The 21,255-nt window shown below is 66.9% G+C and overlaps 3 protein-coding genes across 5 annotated transcripts in view; 2 read left to right on the forward strand and 1 right to left on the reverse strand.

The window, feature by feature from the left end:
• ABCA2 (ATP binding cassette subfamily A member 2) overlaps positions 1-13,764 on the forward strand; it is a 34,382-nt gene extending 20,618 nt beyond the window's left edge. The window contains exons 16-48 of one of the 2 annotated variants that reach the window (XM_061199577.1): positions 3,720-3,910; positions 4,011-4,161; positions 4,238-4,442; positions 4,557-4,721; positions 4,811-4,991; positions 5,090-5,302; positions 5,401-5,597; positions 5,687-5,869; positions 6,025-6,209; positions 6,664-6,784; positions 7,061-7,297; positions 7,376-7,582; positions 7,835-7,937; positions 8,039-8,358; positions 8,431-8,644; positions 8,735-8,840; positions 8,939-9,050; positions 9,128-9,188; positions 9,270-9,444; positions 9,560-9,675; positions 9,760-9,907; positions 10,033-10,156; positions 10,281-10,413; positions 10,554-10,671; positions 10,787-10,965; positions 11,037-11,178; positions 11,248-11,382; positions 11,608-11,711; positions 11,801-11,893; positions 11,994-12,096; positions 12,178-12,315; positions 12,394-12,600; positions 13,512-13,764. In XM_061199577.1, coding sequence (XP_061055560.1) covers positions 3,720-3,910; positions 4,011-4,161; positions 4,238-4,442; positions 4,557-4,721; positions 4,811-4,991; positions 5,090-5,302; positions 5,401-5,597; positions 5,687-5,869; positions 6,025-6,209; positions 6,664-6,784; positions 7,061-7,297; positions 7,376-7,582; positions 7,835-7,937; positions 8,039-8,358; positions 8,431-8,644; positions 8,735-8,840; positions 8,939-9,050; positions 9,128-9,188; positions 9,270-9,444; positions 9,560-9,675; positions 9,760-9,907; positions 10,033-10,156; positions 10,281-10,413; positions 10,554-10,671; positions 10,787-10,965; positions 11,037-11,178; positions 11,248-11,382; positions 11,608-11,711; positions 11,801-11,893; positions 11,994-12,096; positions 12,178-12,315; positions 12,394-12,600; positions 13,512-13,631 — 5,187 coding nt within the window. In that variant the 3' untranslated portion in view covers positions 13,632-13,764. Of the gene's footprint in view, positions 1-3,719; positions 3,911-4,010; positions 4,162-4,237; positions 4,443-4,556; positions 4,722-4,810; positions 4,992-5,089; positions 5,303-5,400; positions 5,598-5,686; positions 5,870-6,024; positions 6,210-6,663; positions 6,785-7,060; positions 7,298-7,375; positions 7,583-7,834; positions 7,938-8,038; positions 8,359-8,430; positions 8,645-8,734; positions 8,841-8,938; positions 9,051-9,127; positions 9,189-9,269; positions 9,445-9,559; positions 9,676-9,759; positions 9,908-10,032; positions 10,157-10,280; positions 10,414-10,553; positions 10,672-10,786; positions 10,966-11,036; positions 11,179-11,247; positions 11,383-11,607; positions 11,712-11,800; positions 11,894-11,993; positions 12,097-12,177; positions 12,316-12,393; positions 12,601-13,019; positions 13,137-13,511 lie in introns of those variants that run through there. The other variant, XM_061199578.1, reaches the window with a different exon arrangement.
• A 2,396-nt stretch (positions 13,765-16,160) lies between these two features.
• On the forward strand, positions 16,161-20,842 carry CLIC3 (chloride intracellular channel 3). Its single transcript, XM_061199579.1, has 6 exons — positions 16,161-16,679; positions 17,472-17,581; positions 17,662-17,787; positions 17,908-18,014; positions 18,095-18,270; positions 18,349-20,842. The coding sequence occupies exons 1-6, from the start codon at positions 16,644-16,646 to the stop codon at positions 18,505-18,507; spliced, it is 714 nt and encodes a 237-aa protein (XP_061055562.1). The 5' UTR covers positions 16,161-16,643; the 3' UTR covers positions 18,508-20,842.
• On the reverse strand, positions 18,638-20,844 carry PAXX (PAXX non-homologous end joining factor). 2 transcript variants are annotated; one of them, XM_061199580.1, is made up of 7 exons: positions 20,565-20,829; positions 20,424-20,484; positions 20,133-20,182; positions 19,859-20,049; positions 19,711-19,782; positions 19,469-19,553; positions 18,638-19,369 (listed from the first exon to the last, which is right to left on the reverse strand). In XM_061199580.1, the coding sequence occupies exons 1-7, from the start codon at positions 20,687-20,689 to the stop codon at positions 19,330-19,332; spliced, it is 624 nt and encodes a 207-aa protein (XP_061055563.1). In that variant the 5' UTR covers positions 20,690-20,829; the 3' UTR covers positions 18,638-19,329. The 2 variants fall into 2 exon arrangements, with proteins under 2 accessions (XP_061055563.1, XP_061055564.1); XM_061199581.1 differs by lacking the exon at positions 20,133-20,182 and having other exon boundaries at positions 19,859-20,009; positions 20,565-20,844.
• Positions 20,845-21,255: the final 411 nt, after the last annotated feature.

Here is a 21,255-nt window from a genome sequence, read left to right on the forward strand (position 1 = left end):
ATGGAGGAGAGACGAGGGGAGGGATGGAGGGGGAGATGGGGGAGGGGAGACGAGGGGAGAGATGGAGGGGGAGATGGGGAGGGGAGAAGAGGGGAGAGATGGAGGGGGAGATGGGGGAGGGGAGAAGAGGGGAGGGATGGAGGGGGAGATGGGGGAGGGGAGAAGAGGGGAGGGATGGAGGGGGAGATGGGGGAGGGGAGAAGAGGGGAGAGATGGAGCGGAAGAGATGGAGGAGAGACGAGGGGAGAGATGGAGGGGGAGATGGGGGAGGGGAGAAGAGGGGAGGGATGGAGGGGGAGATGGAGGGGAGAAGAGGGGAGGGATGGAGGGGGAGATGGAGGGGAGAAGAGGGGAGAGATGGAGGGGGGAGATGGGGGAGGGGAGAAGAGGGGAGAGATGGAGGGGGAGATGGAGGGGAGACGAGGGGAGAGATGGAGGGGGAGATGGGGGGAGGGGAGAAGAGGGGAGAGATGGAGGGGGAGATGGGGGAGGGGAGAAGAGGGGAGAGATGGAGGGGGAGATGGGGGAGGGGAGAAGAGGGGAGGGATGGAGGGGGAGATGGGGGAGGGGAGAAGAGGGGAGGGATGGAGGGGGGAGATGGGGGAGGAGAGACGAGGGGAGAGATGGAGTGGGAGATGGAGGAGAGACGAGGGGAGAGATGGAGGGGGAGATGGGGGAGGGGAGAAGAGGGGAGAGATGGAGGGGGAGATGGAGGGGAGACGAGGGGAGAGATGGAGGGGGAGATGGGGGAGGGGAGAAGAGGGGAGAGATGGAGGGGGAGATGGAGGGGAGACGAGGGGAGGGATGGAGGGGGAGATGGGGGAGGGGAGAAGAGGGGAGGGATGGAGGGGGAGATGGAGGAGAGACGAGGGGAGAGATGGAGGGGGAGATGGGGGAGGGGAGAAGAGGGGAGGGATGGAGGGGGGAGATGGGGGAGGAGAGACGAGGGGGAGAGATGGAGGGGGAGATGGAGGAGAGACGAGGGGAGGGATGGAGGGGGAGATGGGGGAGGGGAGACGAGGGGAGAGATGGAGGGGGAGATGGGGGAGGGGAGAAGAGGGGAGAGATGGAGGGGGGAGATGGGGGAGGGGAGAAGAGGGGAGGGATGGAGGGGGAGATGGGGGAGGGGAGAAGAGGGGAGGGATGGAGGGGGAGATGGGGGAGGGGAGAAGAGGGGAGAGATGGAGCGGAAGAGATGGAGGAGAGACGAGGGGAGAGATGGAGGGGGAGATGGGGGAGGGGAGAAGAGGGGAGGGATGGAGGGGGAGATGGAGGGGAGAAGAGGGGAGGGATGGAGGGGGAGATGGAGGGGAGAAGAGGGGAGAGATGGAGGGGGAGATGGGGGAGGGGAGAAGAGGGGAGAGATGGAGGGGGAGATGGAGGGAGACGAGGGGAGGGATGGAGGGGGAGATGGGGGAGGGGAGAAGAGGGGAGGGATGGAGGGGGAGATGGAGGAGAGACGAGGGGAGAGATGGAGGGGGAGATGGGGGAGGGGAGAAGAGGGGAGGGATGGAGGGGGGAGATGGGGGAGGAGAGACGAGGGGAGAGATGGAGGGGGAGATGGAGGAGAGACGAGGGGAGGGATGGAGGGGGAGATGGGGGAGGGGAGACGAGGGGAGAGATGGAGGGGGAGATGGAGGGGAGAAGAGGGGAGGGATGGAGGGGGAGATGGGGGAGGGGAGAAGAGGGGAGGGATGGAGGGGGAGATGGAGGGGAGAAGAGGGGAGGGATGGAGGGGGAGATGGGGGAGGGGAGAAGAGGGGAGAGATGGAGGGGGAGATGGAGGGGAGACGAGGGGAGAGATGGAGGGGGAGATGGAGGGGAGACGAGGGGAGAGATGGAGGGGGAGATGGAGGGGAGAAGAGGGGAGGGATGGAGGGGGAGATGGGGGAGGGGAGAAGAGGGGAGAGATGGAGGGGGAGATGGGGGAGGGGAGAAGAGGGGAGGGATGGAGGGGGAGATGGGGGAGGGGAGAAGAGGGGAGGGATGGAGGGGGAGATGGAGGGGAGAAGAGGGGAGGGATGGAGGGGGAGATGGGGGAGGGGAGAAGAGGGGAGAGATGGAGGGGGAGATGGAGGGGAGACGAGGGGAGAGATGGAGGGGGAGATGGAGGGGAGACGAGGGGAGAGATGGAGGGGGAGATGGAGGGGAGAAGAGGGGAGGGATGGAGGGGGAGATGGGGGGAGGGGAGAAGAGGGGAGAGATGGAGGGGGAGATGGGGGAGGGGAGAAGAGGGGAGGGATGGAGGGGGAGATGGGGGAGGGGAGAAGAGGGGAGGGATGGAGCGGAAGAGATGGAGGAGAGACGAGGGGAGGGATGGAGGGGGGAGATGGGGGAGGAGAGACGAGGGGAGAGATGGAGGGGGAGATGGAGGGGAGAAGAGGGGAGGGTGGAGGGGGAGATGGGGGAGGGGAGAAGAGGGGGAGGGATGGAGGGGGGGAGATGGAGGGGAGAAGAGGGGAGGGATGGAGGAGAGACGAGGGGAGGGATGGAGGGGGAGATGGAGGAGAGACGAGGGGAGAGATGGAGGGGGGAGATGGGGGAGGGGAGAAGAGGGGAGGATGGAGGGGGAGATGGGGGAGGAGAGACGAGGGGAGAGATGGAGGGGGGAGATGGGGGAGGGGAGAAGAGGGGAGGGATGGAGGGGGGGAGTTGGGGGAGGGGAGAAGAGGGGAGAGATGGAGGGGGAGATGGGGGAGGGGAGAAGAGGGGAGGGATGGAGGGGGAGATGGGGGAGGGGAGAAGAGGGGAGAGATGGAGGGGGAGATGGGGGAGGGGAGAAGAGGGGAGAGATGGAGGGGGAGATGGGGGAGGGGAGAAGAGGGGAGGGATGGAGGGGGGAGATGGAGGGGAGAAGAGGGGAGGGATGGAGGGGGGAGATGGAGGAGAGACGAGGGGAGGGATGGAGGGGGAGATGGAGGGGAGAAGAGGGGAGGGATGGAGGGGGGAGATGGGGGAGGGGAGAAGAGGGGAGGGATGGAGGGGGAGATGGGGGAGGGGAGAAGAGGGGAGGGATGGAGGGGGAGATGGGGGAGGGGAGAAGAGGGGAGAGATGGAGGGGGAGATGGAGGGGAGAAGAGGGGAGGGATGGAGGGGGAGATGGGGGAGGGGAGAAGAGGGGAGGGATGGAGGGGGAGATGGGGGAGGGGAGAAGAGGGGAGGGATGGAGGGGGAGATGGGGGAGGGGAGAAGAGGGGAGGGATGGAGGGGGGAGATGGGGGAGGGGAGAAGAGGGGAGGGATGGAGGGGGAGATGGGGGAGGGGAGAAGAGGGGAGGGATGGAGGGGGAGATGGGGGAGGGGAGAAGAGGGGAGGGATGGAGGGGGAGATGGGGGAGGGGAGAAGAGGGGAGAGATGGAGGGGGAGATGGAGGGGAGAAGAGGGGAGGGATGGAGGGGGAGATGGGGGAGGGGAGAAGAGGGGAGGGATGGAGGGGGAGATGGGGGAGGGGAGAAGAGGGGAGGGATGGAGGGGGAGATGTGGGAGGGGAGAAGAGGGGAGGGATGGAGGGGGGAGATGGGGGAGGGGAGAAGAGGGAAGGGATGGAGGTGGGGAATGGGGGCGATAATGATAGAGGTTAGAGAAGGGGGAGGAGTACAGGTGAGGGGGGTAGCTGTGGGCAGCCCTCCCTCCCCAGACCTGGGCTGGCAAGGCAGGGCCAAGGTGTTCCTTCCTGGTGCCCCTGTCCCAAGGCCTTATGCCCGCCCACCTGCCCACAGGTGATGAAGACCATGGGCCTGAACAATGCCGTACACTGGGTGGCCTGGTTCATCACGGGCTTTGTGCAGCTCTCCATCTCGGTGACGGCACTGACCGCCATCCTCAAGTACGGCCAGGTCCTCATGCACAGCCACGTCATCATCATCTGGCTCTTCCTGGCCGTCTACGCCGTGGCCACCATCATGTTCTGGTGAGCGACGTGTGGTTGGCAGCGGGCTGGAGGGTGGGCCTCGAGTGTGGCTTCGAGATTTCAGGTGTGGCTGACAGCCCGTGGCCCTGCGTGCCCCCAGTTTCCTGGTGTCCGTGCTGTACTCCAAGGCCAAGCTGGCCTCGGCCTGCGGCGGCATCATCTACTTCCTGAGCTACGTGCCCTACATGTACGTGGCGATCCGTGAGGAGGTGGCTCACGACAAGATCACCGCCTTCGAGAAGTGCATCGCGGTGAGGGCCACGGGGGGTGGGCCAGGCTCGGGGGTGTCCAGTCTCCTCTCCCCCACTGACACCGCCGTCTCCTCAGTCCCTGATGTCCACGACAGCCTTTGGCCTGGGCTCCAAGTACTTCGCCCTGTACGAGGTGGCGGGCGTGGGCATCCAGTGGCACACGTTCAGCCAGTCGCCCGTGGAAGGGGACGACTTCAACCTGCTCCTGGCTGTCACCATGCTGATGGTAGATGCAGTCGTCTACGGTGTGCTCACGTGGTACATCGAGGCCGTGCACCCAGGTACCAGCCCTTTGGTGGGGTGGGGGAGGGGAGGAGGCTGTGTCCAGGGGGGACCCGTGGCCTGGGGTAGACAGTGACCCCAGACCCTGGGTCAGCCTCTCCTCTACCCCGTAGGCATGTACGGGCTGCCCCGGCCCTGGTACTTCCCACTGCAGAAGTCCTACTGGCTGGGCAGCGGGCGGACGGAAGCGTGGGAGTGGAGCTGGCCGTGGGCTCGCGCCCCCCGCCTCAGCGTCATGGAGGAGGACCAGGCCTGCGCCATGGAGAGCCGGCGCTTGGGTGAGCGGGCACCAAGGCGGGGACAGGGGCAGTGGCTGAGCTTCAGGGGCCAGAGGCACCCCTGGCACTGACCCTCGGCCCTGGTGCAGAGGAGATGCGGGGCATGGAAGAGGAGCCCACCCACCTGCCACTGGTGGTCTGCGTGGACAAGCTCACCAAGGTCTACAAGAATGACAGAAAGCTGGCCTTGAACAGGCTGAGCCTGAACCTCTATGAGAACCAGGTGGTGTCCTTCCTGGGCCACAATGGGGCTGGCAAGACCACTACCATGTGAGTGTGTGGGGGTCGGCCCGGAGTTCCTGACGGAGCGGGCGGCAGGGAGGGCTCCCTGCAGGAGGTGGGGGCCATGACCCCACCTCCCCGCCCAGGTCTATCCTCACCGGCCTGTTCCCGCCGACATCGGGTTCGGCCACCATCTACGGGCACGACATCCGCACGGAGATGGACGAGATCCGCAAGAACCTGGGGATGTGCCCCCAGCACAACGTGCTCTTCGACCGGCTTACGGTGGAGGAGCACCTCTGGTTCTACTCGAGGCTCAAGAGCATGGCCCAGGAGGAGATCCGCAAGGAGATGGACAAGTGGGTGGGGCTCGGGTGGGGCTCGGTTGGGAGGCGAGGCTGCAGGCAGAGGCACCGGCTCCCCGAGGGCTGGTCCGACCCTCCCGTCCTGCCCTCAGGATGATCGAGGACCTGGAGCTCTCCAACAAGCGGCACTCGCTGGTGCAGACACTGTCCGGCGGCATGAAACGCAAGCTCTCCGTGGCCATCGCCTTCGTGGGCGGCTCCCGTGCCATCATCCTGGATGAGCCCACGGCCGGCGTGGACCCCTATGCACGCCGCGCCATCTGGGACCTCATCCTGAAGTACAAGCCAGGTGAGCGGGGCGCGGGGTGGTTGTGAGCAGCCCCCTGCCCAGCCCTGCCCGGCCGCCCCACCCACGACCCCAATCTTGACCTCCCGCAGGCCGCACCATCCTCCTCTCCACCCACCACATGGACGAGGCCGACCTGCTTGGGGATCGCATTGCCATCATCTCCCACGGGAAGCTCAAGTGCTGTGGCTCCCCGCTCTTTCTCAAGGGTGCTTACGGGGATGGCTACCGCCTCACGCTGGTCAAGCGGCCTGCCGAGCCCGGGGACCCCCAAGGTCTGTGCTGAGGCTGCCTGCCCCGGACCCCTTCCCAAGACCAATAAGGTTGAGGGGCTGGGCCCTCACCATTGCCCCAGTGGGCCCAGGGTGCTGGTTGGGCGTGGCTTACACTCTCCGCCAGCCCCTGAGTGAAGCCCTCCCTACCCTCCCAGAGCCAGGGCTGACAGCCAGCCCCCCAGGTCGGGCCCAGCTGAGCAGCTGCTCCGAGCCCCAGGTTTCCCAGTTCATCCGCAAACATGTGGCCTCCTGCCTGCTGGTCTCGGACACTAGCACCGAGCTCTCTTACATCCTGCCCAGCGAGGCCGCCAAGAAGGGAGCCTTTGAGCGCCTCTTTCAGGTGTGGGGGTGGGGCTGGGCTGGTGGAGGGGGTGGGGCTCAGGGGAGAGGTCAGTGTAGGAGGTGGAGCTGCCCAGGAGGTGTGTTCAGCAGAGGAGGTGGGGCTGGTAGAGGAGGCGGAGCTGGGGTAGGGCTCGGGGGCAGGACCAGCAGAGGTGGGGCTGCAGGGTGAGGTGGGACTGCTGGAAGAGGCGGGGCTGGGCTCAGGGGTGGGGCCAGTGGAGGAGGCGGGGCTGAAGGGGAGGTGGGACTGTTGGAGGAGGCGGGGCTGGGCTCAGGGGTGGGGCCAGTGGAGGAGGCGGGGCTGAAGGGGAGGTGGGACTGTTGGAGGAGGTGGGGCTGGGCTCAGGGGTGGGGCCAGTGGAGGAGGCGTGGCTGAAAGGGAAGTGGGCCCAATCCTCCCTGTGGGGTCCCCCCTCCCACCCTGAGGTGGGCCTCACCCAGCTCTGTCACAGCACCTGGAGTGCAGTCTGGATGCACTACACCTGAGCAGCTTTGGGCTGATGGACACGACGCTGGAGGAGGTGTTCCTTAAGGTATCGGAGGAGGACCAGTCGCTGGAGAACAGCGAGGCAGGTGAGAGGCTCCACAGCTACTGAGCCAGCTCTGCCCCTGCCCCCACCACCCTACTCCACCAGGTCCGAACTTGGGTCTGGGGCTGCTCACTTTTCCTCTGTCTGTGGGGGCCAAGGGTCTTAGGTGGGAATAAGGATCCAGATCTCCCCAGGGTCAGACTGGGTCTGGGGCTGTGGGTGGGTGGGTGAGTGTGGAGGCTGGGGTCCCGGACAGGCCTGCAGGTGGCAGGCAGCCTTGAGCCCCATATCCCCTTCCCTGGCTTCTCTGCCGCTGCAGACGTGAAAGAGTCCAGGAAAGATGTGCTGCCTGGGGCCGTGGACTCATTGTCGGGGGAGGGTCACGCTGGCAACCTGGCCCGGTGCGCAGAGCTGGCACAGTCACAGGCATCGCTGCAGTCTGCGTCCTCGGTGGGCTCTGCCCGTGGTGACGAGGGGGCCGGCTACACCGACGTCTACGGCGACTACCGCCCCCTCTGCGACAACTTGCAGGACCCTGACAACGTCAGCTTGCAAGGTGGGAGGCGTCCGGGTGGGGCCGCAGGGTCCCTGGAGGGTGGTTAGGGCCCCCTGTTCAGCAACCCCTCCCGTGCAGAGGCCGAGGCGGAGACCCTCTTGCGGGTCGGCCAGGGCAGCCGCAAGCTGGAGGGCTGGTGGCTGAAGGTGCGCCAGTTCCACGGACTCCTGGTGAAGCGCTTCCACTGTGCTCGACGCAACTCCAAGGCGCTGTCCTCGCAGATCCTGCTCCCTGCCTTCTTTGTCTGCGTGGCTATGACGGTGGCACTCTCCGTCCCAGAGATCGGTATGGCCGCCCGGCCAGGCATCAGGATGTCCGCCCTGCTCGGGAGCCATGTGGGGAACCCACACTTGCTCTGGGCCTGGGCGCTGCGCCTGAGGCTGGCGGGCATGCTCCTAGGCTCATCTGGGATTCCTGCCTCCTTGGGGTCCAGGCCCCAAGCTTGGGCCCTGTGGGTACTGGGAAGAGGGGACCCGGGCCTGGGGGATGCTGGCAGGCCATAGGAACCTGCTCAGGCTTCCCCGTGCACCCCGCCAGGCGACCTGCCCCCGCTGGTCCTGTCCCCTTCCCAGTACCACAACTACACCCAGCCCCGCGGCAACTTCATCCCCTATGCCAACGAGGAGCGCCGGGAGTACCGGTGAGGCCGTGGGACGGGCCGCCCTGCGGGGCGGGGGCCGGTGCGAGAGCTGGGAGGGGTGGTCCCGTCCCCGAACCCAGACTGGCTCTGTGCTTTCCCAGATTGCGGCTGTCCCCCGACGCCGGCCCCCAGCAGCTGGTGAGCACTTTCCGGCTGCCGTCAGGCGTGGGCGCCACGTGTGTGCTCAAGTCTCCGGCTAACGGCTCGCTGGGGCCCACGCTGAACCTGAGCAGCGGTGAGTCGCGCCTGCTGGCCACGCGGTTCTTCGACAGCATGTGCCTGGAGTCCTTCACGCAGGGGCTGCCGCTGTCCAACTTCGTGCCGCCCCCACCCTCGCCTGCCCCGTCTGACTCCCCCGTGTCCCTGGACGAGGACCCACCGCAGGCCTGGAACACCTCCCTGCCGCCCACCTCCTCGCCAGGTACTGGCTGGTGGGGACGCCTGGGGCTCGGGGCAGCACGGGCTGGGCTGACTCTGCCCGCTGCGCCCACAGAGAACTGGACGTCGGCACCCTCCCTGCCACGCCTGGTGCGGGAGCCCGTCCGCTGCACCTGCTCTGGGCAGGGCACCGGCTTCTCCTGCCCCGGCAGTGTGGGCGGGCACCCGCCCCAGATGCGGGTGGTCACGGGTGACATCCTGACCGACATCACCGGCCACAATGTCTCTGAGTACCTGCTCTTCACCTCTGACCGCTTCCGGCTGCACCGGTGAGCCAGGCGGGAGGGGCGCGCCGGCCGTGGGCGAGGAGGAGACACCCGTCTCCCGCCTGGCTCACCAGTCCTCGGCTTGCCGCCCAGGTACGGGGCCATCACCTTCGGCAACGTCCAGAAGTCCGTCCCAGCCTCGTTTGGCGCCCGGGCCCCGGCCATGGTGCGGAGGATCGCGGTGCGGCGGGCAGCCCAGGTGAGCGCCGCTTGGCCCCGGGCCCCGCCCCTTCCGGCCCTCGCCCGAGGTCTGCAGGGGCCGACGTGGCTCTCGGGGTCTCTTTGTACTCCCCGCAGGTTTTCTACAACAACAAGGGCTACCACAGCATGCCCACCTACCTCAACAGCCTCAACAATGCCATCCTGCGTGCCAACCTGCCCAAGAGCAAGGGCAGCCCTGCGGCCTATGGTGGGTGAGCCGGGGCGGGGGGCGGGCCGGGCTGGGCGCAGAGCAGGCCCCTGAGGCTGCCCTCCCCTGTGCCACAGGCATCACCGTCACCAACCACCCTATGAACAAGACGAGTGCTAGCCTCTCGCTGGATTATCTGTAGGTGCGGGGGTGGGCGGGGGCGGGGGCGCCGCTGTGGGACTGCGTGCCGGGCAGGGCTGAGGGCCGCCTCGCCCCCAGGCTGCAGGGCACGGATGTGGTCATCGCCATCTTCATCATCGTGGCCATGTCCTTCGTGCCGGCCAGCTTCGTGGTCTTTCTGGTGGCCGAGAAGTCCACCAACGCCAAGCACCTGCAGTTTGTCAGCGGCTGCAACCCTGTCACCTACTGGCTGGCTAACTACGCGTGGGACATGGTGTGCCCCCCGACCCCTGGCTGTCCCGTCCCCCGTCCCCTGCTGGGCCCCCGGTTCTGCCCCCAGGCCCCCCACCCCCGCCCTGGCCCCTCACTTGCCACCCCTGCTCTGGTAGCTCAACTACCTGGTCCCGGCCACCTGCTGTGTCATCATCCTATTTGTGTTTGACTTGCCGGCCTACACGTCACCCACCAACTTCCCCGCCGTGCTCTCCCTCTTCCTGCTCTACGGGTAAGGGGGAGCGCGCGGGCGGGGGGAGTGGGTGTAGGGCAGGCTCGGGCCGCCCAGTGACCTCCGCCCGCCCGCCGCCCGCAGGTGGTCCATCACCCCCGTCATGTACCCGGCCTCCTTCTGGTTCGAGGTCCCCAGCTCGGCCTATGTGTTTCTGATCGTCATCAACCTTTTCATCGGCATCACGGCCACCGTGGCCACCTTCCTGCTGCAGCTCTTTGAGCGCGACAAGGTGGGGCGGGGCGGCGGGGTGATGGGATGGCGGGGCGGCGGGGTGATGGGATGGCGGGGCGGCGGGGTGATGGGATGGCGGGGCGGCGGGGCTGAGGCTGTGCCCTGACCCCCGTGACCCTCCAGGACCTGAAGATTGTCAACAGTTACCTGAAAAGCTGCTTCCTCATCTTCCCCAACTACAACCTGGGCCACGGACTCATGGAGATGGCCTACAACGAGTACATCAACGAGTACTACGCCAAGATCGGTGAGGCCGGCCAGGGGGTGACAGCGTGCGCCCCTGGGCGGGGAGGCTGAGGGGGCTTCCAGGCCTGGGGGAGAACGGGGGCTCCTGAGGCCCCAGGCCCGGCCCTGAACCAGCTGCCCCACAGGCCAGTTTGACAAGATGAAGTCCCCGTTCGAGTGGGACATTGTCACCAGGGGCCTGGTGGCCATGACGGTCGAGGGCTTCGTGGGCTTCCTCCTCACCATCATGTGCCAGTACAACTTCCTGCGGCAGCCGCAGTGAGTGGGGGCGCGCCGGGCAACGCACGGTGGGGGGCCGGGCTGGGCGCTACCCTCTTTCCCACCGTGGCCGCGGTGGCGGGGGAGCACTGGGCGATGGTGGGGGTCCCGGCCGGGCACTGCCCTCCCTGTCCTCCCAGGCGCATGCCCGTGTCGACAAAGCCCGTGGAGGACGACGTGGACGTGGCCAGCGAGCGGCAGCGGGTGCTCCGGGGGGACGCTGACAACGACATGGTCAAAATCGAGAACCTGACCAAGGTGGGCCCTGGGCGGGTGGGGGCGGGGCTCGGGGTAGGGCGGGGCCCAGGTGGAGTCCGGCCTGGTGGCCGGCCCGCCTGCCCCGCTGAGTGGGCCGCCCTCTCACCTCTGCCAGGTGTACAAGTCGCGGAAGATCGGACGCATCCTGGCCGTGGACCGCCTGTGCCTGGGCGTGCGTCCTGGCGAGTGCTTTGGCCTCCTGGGCGTGAATGGCGCGGGCAAGACCAGCACCTTCAAGATGCTGACGGGCGACGAGAGCACGACGGGGGGCGAGGCCTTTGTCAACGGACACAGGTGTGGGCGGGCGGGTGTCTGGGTGGGCGGGGCGACGGCAGTGACCGGTGCTGACGGCGCTGTGTCCCCAGCGTGCTCAAGGAGCTGCTCCAGGTGCAGCAGAGCCTGGGCTACTGCCCACAGTTCGACGCCCTGTTCGATGAGCTCACGGCCCGGGAGCACCTGCAGCTGTACACGCGGCTCCGCGGCATCCCTTGGAAGGATGAAGCCCGGGTGAGGGTCGCCCAGCGGGGGAGGGGGCTGGTGTGTAGCGTGGGCCCCTGACATCGCTCTCCCTCCCAGGTGGTGAAGTGGGCCCTGGAGAAGCTGGAGCTGACCAAGTACGCTGACAAGCCTGCCGGCACCTACAGCGGAGGCAACAAGCGGAAGCTGTCGACAGCCATCGCCCTCATCGGGTACCCCGCCTTCATCTTCCTGGTGAGCCTGGGGGTGGGATGGGGGTCAGGGCCCCGCCTACGTCTTCCTGGTGAGCCCGGGGGTGGGATGGGGGTCAGGGCCCCGCCTACGTCTTCCTGGTGAGCCTGGGGGTGGGATGGGGGTCGGGTGCCCCCCCTTTGTCTTCCTGGGGGGCCGGGCAGGAAGCAGCTGGTGGGGCTAGCTGGGGTGAACGGGTACAGCGGCTGAGCCTGGCACCGCCCCCAGGACGAGCCTACCACAGGCATGGACCCTAAGGCTCGGCGCTTCCTCTGGAACCTCATTTTGGACCTCATCAAGACAGGGCGCTCGGTGGTGCTGACTTCGCACAGGTCCGCCCGCCCCCCCCCGCCCCCGCCCCCGGCCCCCGCACATCGGGCCCTCCCCATCTCCCGTGCCAGCTTGTGCGTCTCGCCCTCAGCATGGAGGAGTGCGAGGCGCTGTGCACGCGGCTGGCCATCATGGTGAACGGGCGCCTGCGCTGTCTGGGCAGCATCCAGCACCTGAAGAACCGGTGAGCAGCGGGGGCGGCAGGGACGGTGGGCTGTGGGCTGCGGCAGGCGGAGGCTGGGCTCCCCTGGCGGCCGGGCTGGGGCCAAGGGCCTGTCCCACAGGTTCGGGGACGGCTACATGATCACGGTGCGGACCAAGAGCAGCCAGAACGTGAAGGACGTGGTGCGGTTCTTCAACAGGAACTTCCCGGAGGCCGTGCTCAAGGTGGGCGGGGCCCCGGGGCGAGGGGCAGGGGCGGGGCTGGGCGCACCGCCCGAGCAGCCTGTGACCTCTGCGCCCCCCCAGGAGCGGCACCACACGAAGGTGCAGTACCAGCTCAAGTCGCAGCACGTCTCGCTGGCGCAGGTGTTCAGCAAGCTGGAGCAGGTGGTGGGCGTGCTGGGCCTCGAGGACTACTCGGTCAGCCAGACCACCCTGGACAACGTGAGTGCTCCGGGCCGGGCCGCCGGGCCGCCTGGGCCGGCCCCCGCCCACCCCCTCCCCCTCGTCCCTGCCCCCCAGGTGTTCGTGAACTTCGCCAAGCAGCAGAGCGACAACCTGGACCAGCAGGAGAGCGAGCCGCCCGCGGCGCTGCCGTCCCCGCTGGGCCGCCTGCTCAGCCTGCTGCGGCCTCGGCCCCCCCCCACCGAGCTGCGGGCGCTCGCGGCCGACGCGCCCGAGGACCTGGACACGGAGGACGAGGGCCTCATCAGCTTCGAGGAGGAGAGGGTGAGCGGGGTCCTGGAGTCAGGGCAGCCAAGCCGGCCAGAGAGCCCAGGCTCGGGGTGGGGTGGGGCCGGGGGGCGGCCCCGGGACCCCTGCTGTCCTGAGCTCACGGGAACAGAGGGACCCGCCTGATGCTCAGGACTATAGCGGACGCAGGAGGCCTGGGCACAGGCAGAGGAGACAGACCCACACAGAGCCCAGAACAGCTTGGAAACGGAGGGCATTTCAGAGACAGGCAGAGCGGAGGTGGGGGGAGCAGAGCCTGGGGACAGCAGCCACCGGCCTGGCAGAGACAGGCCACGCGGGGAGCTGACCACTGAGAGGAAGCTCAGGGCGGACAGAGGTGGGAGAGCCTGCGTGCGGGCCGGCCTGGGGCAGGCGCGGGGCCAGACGCCCGAGCCAGGCCTGTCCCCGTCCCCCAGGCCCAGCTCTCCTTCAACACGGACACGCTCTGCTGACCGCCGGAGCTGGGTCAAGGTCACGCTGTGGGAACGGAAGTCGGGCGGTGGCTGAGGTCCCACCCTGTGCCCCCAGTGCCCGCCTGCCAGGCCCTGGAGTGGGAGGTCCAGGACCAAGGGCTTCAGGCCCCTCCAGCCCCGCCCTCCTCGGCCATCGCGCCGCCCTCCCCTCATTGTGCCAAAGGCTGGCCCGGCCCCGGGCTGCGCACACCCTCACCCTGCTCTGCCTTAAAGCCTTGGGGTCTGGCCAGCCCCTCGCCCCTGCCCAGCTCTGCCCACCACCCCCAGGGCCACGGGGTGACCCGGGCTGCCAGGTACCGCCTGACTTCTCCTGGCGACCCCTGCCCTCCTGAACGGGCTGTTCTCTTACACCCAGTTTGGATGGTGGCTGCTGCCAGCCTGGGACTGGGGGGCGGGGTTAGGTGCCACCCAAGGCGCCTGTTCATTTTGCTTTAGGACGAGCCTCGTCACCCTGGTTTCCCACAGGGAGCCGTTGTCGTGGGCCGGGGAAGGGGCTGCGACGGGGCAGCGGGCCGGGTAGCAGGAACGGAGAAGCTGGCCCCACCGGCCAGGTGAGGGGCCGGACCCCCTCCCCACCCCCTCCGGCTGTCATTGCTCTCCCACCCAGCTTGGCCCCCTGCCCGCCCACCCGGGAGCCAGACCTGTAGGGAGCGCACAGGTGTTTGTTTTCAATAAATAAACAAAAACATTCACGCCAGCTTGCGTGCGTAGGGTGGGGTGTGGGGTGAAGGTGGGCCCACTGGATGCCAAGGTACAGCCCCTGCCCCGTAGGCCGGGCTCAGGGTGGGGGAGGGTGACTGGGTCAGCCTGGAGGAGGGGTGGGCTCCTCGCCCTGCAGGCCGGGGCTCAGGAGAGAAGAGTTTCCAACGCAGGGATGAGGTCGAGGACAGCAACCCTGGGCCCTCGGGCCGAGCCTGCCCCGCAGGGACTGTGAAGGGAGGAGGGTGGGCAGCCCCCAAGGGCCCTCCGGGGGCTGCTCTGTGGATATGGCAGGGGCGGTGGGGAGGGTTGGTTAGGGACAATCCAAGTGGCTGGGGTAGGTTGTGGTCTGCTTAAGGTTGGTGACCATAGGTTTGTTCTCACTTCTTTAAAAACATTTTTAAAATATGGTAGAAATTTCATACAATGCAAGTGGATAGAAAACACAAATTGAATGTCTGTGTTTGTACATGTCAGAGGTCATCCTGCAGGATACACACAAGCATAGGCTCAGAGTGACATACACTAATGGGTAGTTTTTCAGTTTGCTGGGTTTCTCTCTCCCACTTGGCCTGGTTTGCTAGGGCTGCCATGACAAAGTACCACAACCGGGGCGGCTTAAACACCGGACATTTACTCTCACCGTCCGGGGGCCAGAAGTCCAAGATCGAGGTGTCGGCATGTTGGAGCCTCCCGAGGCCGTGAGGGACGGTCTGCTCCCTGCCCTCCTAGGTGCTGGTGGTTTTCTTTGGGGCCTTTGGCTTTGGAAGCGTCACCCCCATCTCTGCCTCCGCCTCCACACAGGGCTCTCCCTCTATGTGTGTGTGTGTGTGTGTGTGTCCACATCTCCTTTTTTATATGTATATTTTTTAAACATTTATTTATTTTTGGCTGTGTCAAGTCTTAGTTGCGGTATTCGGGATCTTCGTTGCGGTGCGTGGCTTCTCTCTAGTTGTGGCCTGCGTGCTTAGTAGTTGCGGCGCACAGGCTTAGTTGCCCCGCAGCATGTGGGATCTTAGTTCCCCGACCAGGGATCGAACCCGCGTCCCCTCTTTTGGAAGGCAGATTCTTAACCACTGGACCACCAGGGAAGTCCCTCCCCTTTTTATAAGGACACAGTCATGTTGGGTTAGGGCCCATCGTAATGACCTCATCTTAACTTGATTACTTCTGTAAAGACCCCATCTCCAAATATGGTCACATTCTGAGGGGTGGGGGCTTGGGGAGGAGAACTTCATATGAATTTGGAGGGGACACAGTTCAGCCTGTAACACCAGTAAATCTCAGGCTAGAGACCCGCCTCCTCCGTCCTCTCCTGTGGATGCACCAGGACTCTGCCACACCCTGGGGCACTGCACACCCGTTTGTCCCTCGTGTACTTATGGGGACGTCTCGATGGCAGCTGCTGTTTACCAGGGACGCCCCCAGAGCGCGTTTCCCCACACCGTTGCCAAGAATATGGTTGCCACATTTCTGCCCGTTGTAACCACAAACCGTACGTATCTTGTTCTGATTTGTTCTTGGAATACGTGTACAATGAAACACACTGTCATGTATTCTGTTGGTGTTTTATTTCCTTTTTTCTGAACCACCTGTTCATTTGTCCATGTCACCGTTTTTCTAACGGACGTGTAAAGGTGCCTTTACACACAGGACATCTGGTGAACAGGCACCGTTGTGGAGGGGCCTTGGCCCTTCTCCAGGGTGGCAGTTTATGTGGCAGGGAAGCAGGAAGCGGGGTGACCCCCCCAGTTGTTGAGGAGCAGCCCCATGGTGGTGGCAGGTGGTCCGGACGCCCAGGCCCCAACTCCACAGTATGTCGAGGCCAGCCCCAGGCTCAGGGGGCCTCTGCCAGGAGTCCTGACCACTGTTGCTTCCGGAGAGGGTCTGTCGGGCTGGGGGCCTGGACAGGGGAACGAGGCCCTCCCCGGGCTTGGAGTGGAAGGCGCCGTGCAGATCCCACTGGCTGCCATCAGGTGGCGCTGCACCACGATGGCTCCTCCCTAAGCCCCCTCCCCGCAGGCGCTGGGCCCCAGTGGGGCAGTCCGGTGAGTGGTCCCTACCGGGGCGGGCCGGCAGGCGCACACCTGTGAGGCTGCCAACTCCCCCAGCCTCCTCTGGCCTTCTCCTTCCAGTCCAGGGTGGGGAGGTGGGGGGGGGGGGCGAGGTCCCCGTGGCTCAGAAGATTGTGGCTTCTAACCCAAGGGTTCTTTTAAAGGTTAAGAGCAGGGAGAAACCCGCCCTGAGCCCACAACGGAGGGGCAGGGATGTGGGGTCGGCCGGGTAAAGACACCTGAGCTCGGCCCGTCCCCCTTGGGCACGTTTGGAATGTGGGCCCTGCCCTGGGTTGGGGGGGGGGGCTCTATCTAACGGAGGTGAGGAGGTGGGAAGGGGGCGTCCCTCCCAAGCGGCTTATCACTCTTGTAGTGCCCTGGTCGGCAGATGGGGAAACAGGCTGTGGCCAGGCTGTTCATTTCTCCTCCCGCTCCTCGGCTTTCTGGGCTGGGAACCCTCACAGGCGGCGGGGGTGTCCACTGCACGGAGGGCTGTTGGGCTCACGGTGGGGGTGGTCCTGACCCAGAGCTGCTCCCTCCCAGGTCGGCACCCCTCTTTCCCCGCCTGCCAGGGCACTGGCCTCCTCCACCACCCCGCCCCCTCCCACAGCCGTGGCGCCCCCGCTCCAGCTCCGAGCACTCAGTTCTCCACGGTCACACCCTCACGCCGGCACTGAGCCCTGGCTGCCTGTGCGCCACCTAGGTGACTCCACTGGGCGGGCCCCGGGCCGGGGAGGGCGGGGCGCTCAGGGAACCTTAAAGGGAGCTCCGCAAGTCCCCGCCCAGGCCCTGCCGCCGCCCGAAGCGCCCCGCCATGGCTGAGACCGCCAAGCTCCAGCTGTTTGTCAAGGTGCCGGGCTGGCCGGGCTGCGGGGAGGTCTGGGGAGGGCTGAAGGGTGGGTCTCCGCGGCAGGGTCCGCAGCCCTTGCCCTGCGCTGGGCTCCGGCTGTCCTCTGGAGGCCGCGTAGGTGGGGGCAGCGAGGTGGGTAGCGCCGGTGAACTATTCCCAAAGGGCTTGGGGTGGCCTCACCCTGACTCCCAGCCTTGACTCCCTGGCACAGCCCAGCCCTCCTGAAGGAGAAGCCCCTGGGGGGCGGGGGGGGGATGTAGCAGGCAGGGAGCAGTGGCCGAGGCCCGGTGGAGGCTGGGGTCAGTGCAGCAGAAGAGCAGCTGTGCCAGGCAGCCCTCCGTGCCTCGATCTGCCGACCCCGGTGAGGGGCTGCCAGGGCCTGGCCTCCTCCCACCCTTGAGGCCCAGGGCAGCGAGGTACCCGGTTCAGCAAGGTGAATCACTCCAAAAGCAGCTCACTTGTCCCACCCCACCCTTGCGACCAGCCTGCAGGGCCTGGTGCCCAGGGGCCTGGCCTCGGCCCAGGCTCTGAAGATAAGGGGCCAAGCCCCAGAGCCAGGCTCCCGCCTCTGCACCCCTCACCCCGGTGCCCTGGCCCAGCCTCCAGGCTCTCAGCAGCGCTGCAGCCCTCCCCGCCTCCCAGGGACCGAGTGAAGGGCCCTCGCGGCCGCTTGTCCAGGCCGTGCCCAACTGAGCTGGAGCCCTGGCCTTGCTCCAACCTCTTGGCAGTGGGAGGCCGCGGGGGTCCCGGGTGTGCTCCCTGCCCCGACACCCCTCTACGCCTCCCACCCAGGCGAGCGAGGACGGTGAGAGCGTGGGCCACTGCCCTTCTTGTCAGAGGCTCTTCATGGTCCTGCTTCTCAAGGGCGTGTCCTTCACACTCACCACCGTGGACACCCGCAGGTGAGCCCCTGCCCCGGGAACCCCTCGCTGGCTTTGGCCCTCCTCGGGCCAGCCGCTTGCCCCCTGCCTTGTGCCCACAGGTCCCCAGACGTGCTGAAGGACTTTGCCCCGGGTTCGCAGCTGCCCATCCTGCTCTATGAAGGCGACGCCAAAACGGACACGCTGCAGATTGAGGAGTTTCTGGAAGAGACGCTAGGCCCCCCAGAGTGAGGGCCGGGTGCAGTGGGAGGGGCAAGATGGGGCCCTCAGGCAGGACACCCCCAGGACAGAGCCCGGGGCCTCGCAGGGGGCAGCAAGGGTCTGACCCAAAATCCCTCCACCCTCAGATTCCCCAGCCTAGCGCCCAGATACAGGGAGTCCACCGCGGCGGGCAATGACGTCTTTCGCAAATTCTCCGCCTTCATCAAGAACCCGGTGCCCGCGCTGGACGATGGTGAGGAGGGTCCGGAGACGCGGCGAGGCTGGGGGGAGTGGCGCCCCCGGCCGGCTCCTCACCGCGCTCCCCGCCCTCAGCCCTGTACCAGCATCTGCTGCGCGCCCTCGCCAAGCTGGACAGCTACCTGCGCGCGCCCCTGGAGCACGAGCTGGCGCGGGAGCCGCAGCTGCGCGAGTCGCGCCGCCGCTTTGTGGACGGCGACCAGCTCACGCTGGCTGACTGCGGGCTGCTGCCCAAGCTGCACATCGTGAACGTGAGCGCCGGGCGGGGCAAGGCGGGGCGGGGCGGGGCGGACCCTCGAGGAGACCCCGACCGCGCCCCTCGCCCGCAGACGGTGTGCGCGCACTTCCGCCAGGCGCCCATCCCCGCTGAGCTGCGCAGTGTCCGCCGCTACCTGGACAACGCCCTGCAGGAAAAGGAGTTCAACTACACGTGTCCACACAGCGCCGAGATCCTGGCGGCCTACCGGCCCGCCGTGCGCCCCCGCTAGCGCGCCCGCCTCCCCCGCCACCCGCCCGCTCGTCTGCAGCCCCAGAAAGGCACCTCTACCTCAGTGAGCGGGTACAGACATACGAGGACCAGAGGCCCCGCAATTTCTGCCACCCCCAAACTCCCACCGTGAGACGCTCAGCTCCAGATGATAGCCAGGAAGGACTGGGCAGAGAGCCCAGTGGGTGGGGCGCGGTCCATCCCCCGACTCCTCAGGGATGGCGGGACTGGATTGGGCTCCCAAACCAGTCAGGCCAGGGCGGGGCGGCAGGATGGGTGGGGAGGGTGGGGAGCAGAGCCCCGTCTGGGCAACTCGGGTCTCCAGGCCGGAGGGCGGGCCCACATTCCTCAGCTCTGCCCCAGGTGGCAGGCAGGCCACCCCCATCTCCCTGGTCATCACGTGGGGTTTGCATCAGGGAGGCGTGTGCCCGGAGGGACAGGAGCAGAGTTCTAGCCTCTCAGAGCCCCAGCCCCACCTCACACAACCTTCTTGGCTCCTGGGCTGGCCAGGCAGGGACAGCTGGGTGGGTCGGGAGAGCCGGCAGCTCCACCATGGAGCGCAGAGCCTGATGCGGCCCCACGCCCAGACCGCAGGCCTGGCAATCCCCGAGACCTCTCCTGGAGCCAGCCCCCAGGAACCAGAGCCTGGCCGGGACCTCTGTGACCTCCGCCAGATGAAGATGTTTATTTGATGGGGAAGGGGCTGGAGGAGCAGGCTTGTTCCTGCCTGGCAGCGGGATGGGCAGGTGCCAGCGGGAGGGTCCCAGGGGCTGCCCCTCCCCTTGCAAGCAGCCTCCCGACGGTCACAGTTTTTGCTGCACCTTCAGGGGTCGTCGAAGTCTACACCACCAGCTGGTTTCTTACTGGGAGAGAAGAGGGAATGACACCATGGGGGTGTGGAAGGGCGGGCAGGGTCCAGGGATGGACCCTGGGCACAAGAGGGAGGGGGAGTGGGTGGGCACCTCTTGAAGCCAGGGTTGATGAGAGACTCTCCCGGACACCGCCTCTTGACCCCAGGTCCAGGGCCACCTCTCTGAGGATCCGGGTCTGGGGAAAACAGGATGAGGGAGGGGGGGCTCCTGAATCTAGCAGGATCCCAGGGCCACAACCCCTTCTCCACACAGACAGATCCTCTCTCTGGAGCTTGAGGCTTGTTCTGGGGAAACTGAGTCACCCCACCCAAGTCACAGGTGACAGGCCTTACCTGGTAAGAAGAGCAGAGGGCCCACCTGCCGGGAGCTCTTCCTGGGGCTGGTGGCTGTCTCCTCTGCAGCAGCTGGGGAGAAAGCAGGAATGGAGGCCCCAGCAGGGGGACCCCAGTGAGGGTGTGAGATGCCTCCCCCCCACCCTACCTGCCAGCCGCTGCTCCAAGCTGCACACGCGCTCTGCCAGGCCCAGTGTCAGTGCCTGCAACCTGGAGGCTGCCTCTGGGCCCGGCACCTTGGAGAGGTCAAATTCCAGCGCCGAGGGCCCCCCTGAAAGGGTCAGGGATGCTCTGTTCTCCTGCAGGGTGAGAGTCACAGCTTGCTGCTGGCAGGCTGCCCTGGGAAAGGAGGCGGGCTGAGCGCTGTGACCAGACCCACTCGCCGCTCCCCATCCCTCCTGCCTCCCTGCTCAGGGGCTCACCTGAAGCGGGGGGTGATGTCTTCAGCCGCACTCAGGCCAAAACGGGCTTTCTACAGGGCACAGGGACTGGTCACCAGGTGCCTGACACCCTAGGACTACTGGGGACACCCCAAACCTGCCCGACCCAGAGCCGCCCGGGACCAATCTTAGGACTACAGCTACAGAGCCGTGGGAAGGGTGTCCTGACCCTTCCGGGGAATCCCAGGCCGCCCCCTTCGAGCCCACAGGTGGTCCGCGCTGCAGGCGTGGGGTGCTGGAGGCTGCCGGCCGCCCAGGAGCCCTGTTACCCACGAGGGCCGCCAGGCTGTCCGGCGTGAAGCAGGTGCTCCAAAGCTCCGCGGCGTCCGTCACACTGCGGGGGAGGGGCTGTCAGGCGGGACCGCCCGCAGAGCTGCCCGCGCCCCTCGTAGCCCTGCGGACCCCGCTACTCACTAGAGGTTGAAGCCGCCGCGTTCCCCCGTCCCACTGCCCTCCCCCTCGCAGTAACACACGAAGCGCGGGGGTCCGGGGCCGGGCGGCAGCGTGCAGAGCGGCGGCGACAGCGGTGGCGGCACCATGGCACCTCGGCAGGCGGAGGGACCCGGCGGATCCAGGGCCGCCTCGGGACCTAGAGCCGCCTCGAAACCTAGGGCCCCCTCGAAACCTAAGGCCGCCTCGGGACCTAGTGCGCCTGCGCCGGCGGAAGGCTTCCGGAGCGGGGACGAGGCCCCTGCCACTGGGCGGGCTGGGGGTGGGGGGGGCAGAGCCGAGCGGTGACTAGGGGCCTGCGCGGGGCGGGGCTAGCTGGGCGGGGCTTAGTCACGGGACGGTGCCTGCACCGGTGGGGGCGGAGCTTCGTGCGCAGGGCGGGGCTCCCGGCTGGGCTGGCGTGTCCTGAGCACTGTTTTCCGGGACGAGGGCTGTGCAGCGCGGTCCGGGACTCGGGACCGTGCGCACACTTGGGGTGCTGCGCTGTCCCGGCTGAGTCCGGGGTTCCCCCCCTTCGCGCAAACCCTGACTGGGCGCAGGCCGCGCCGGCCACTGCTCTGGCCTCAGACTTTGACCCCCTCGCTGATCCCTGTGGCCTCCCCCTCGCACCCAGCTTTCTATCCTCAGCTGAAACAAGTCAAAATACAAAAGTGAA

The sequence above is a fragment of the Eubalaena glacialis genome, chromosome 9 (genome assembly GCF_028564815.1).
Source record: "Eubalaena glacialis isolate mEubGla1 chromosome 9, mEubGla1.1.hap2.+ XY, whole genome shotgun sequence".
In the NCBI taxonomy this organism is placed as follows: Eukaryota; Metazoa; Chordata; class Mammalia; order Artiodactyla; family Balaenidae; genus Eubalaena; species Eubalaena glacialis.

Excerpts from the sequence above, each read along its gene's own strand:
- PAXX (XM_061199580.1), bottom strand. The coding sequence starts at position 20,689 with ATGGTGCCGCCACCGCTGTCGCCGCCGCTCTGCACGCTGCCGCCCGGC. Across the intron at positions 20,050-20,132 it reads GACATCACCCCCCGCTTCAG|GGCAGCCTGCCAGCAGCAAG; the intron begins GTGAGCCCCTGA and ends CTCCTTTCCCAG. Across the intron at positions 19,554-19,710 it reads CCCTCTGCTCTTCTTACCAG|ACCCGGATCCTCAGAGAGGT; the intron begins GTAAGGCCTGTC and ends TGTTTTCCCCAG.
- CLIC3 (XM_061199579.1), top strand. The coding sequence starts at position 16,644 with ATGGCTGAGACCGCCAAGCTCCAGCTGTTTGTCAAG. Across the intron at positions 17,788-17,907 it reads GAGACGCTAGGCCCCCCAGA|ATTCCCCAGCCTAGCGCCCA; the intron begins GTGAGGGCCGGG and ends CTCCACCCTCAG. Across the intron at positions 18,015-18,094 it reads GGTGCCCGCGCTGGACGATG|CCCTGTACCAGCATCTGCTG; the intron begins GTGAGGAGGGTC and ends CCCCGCCCTCAG.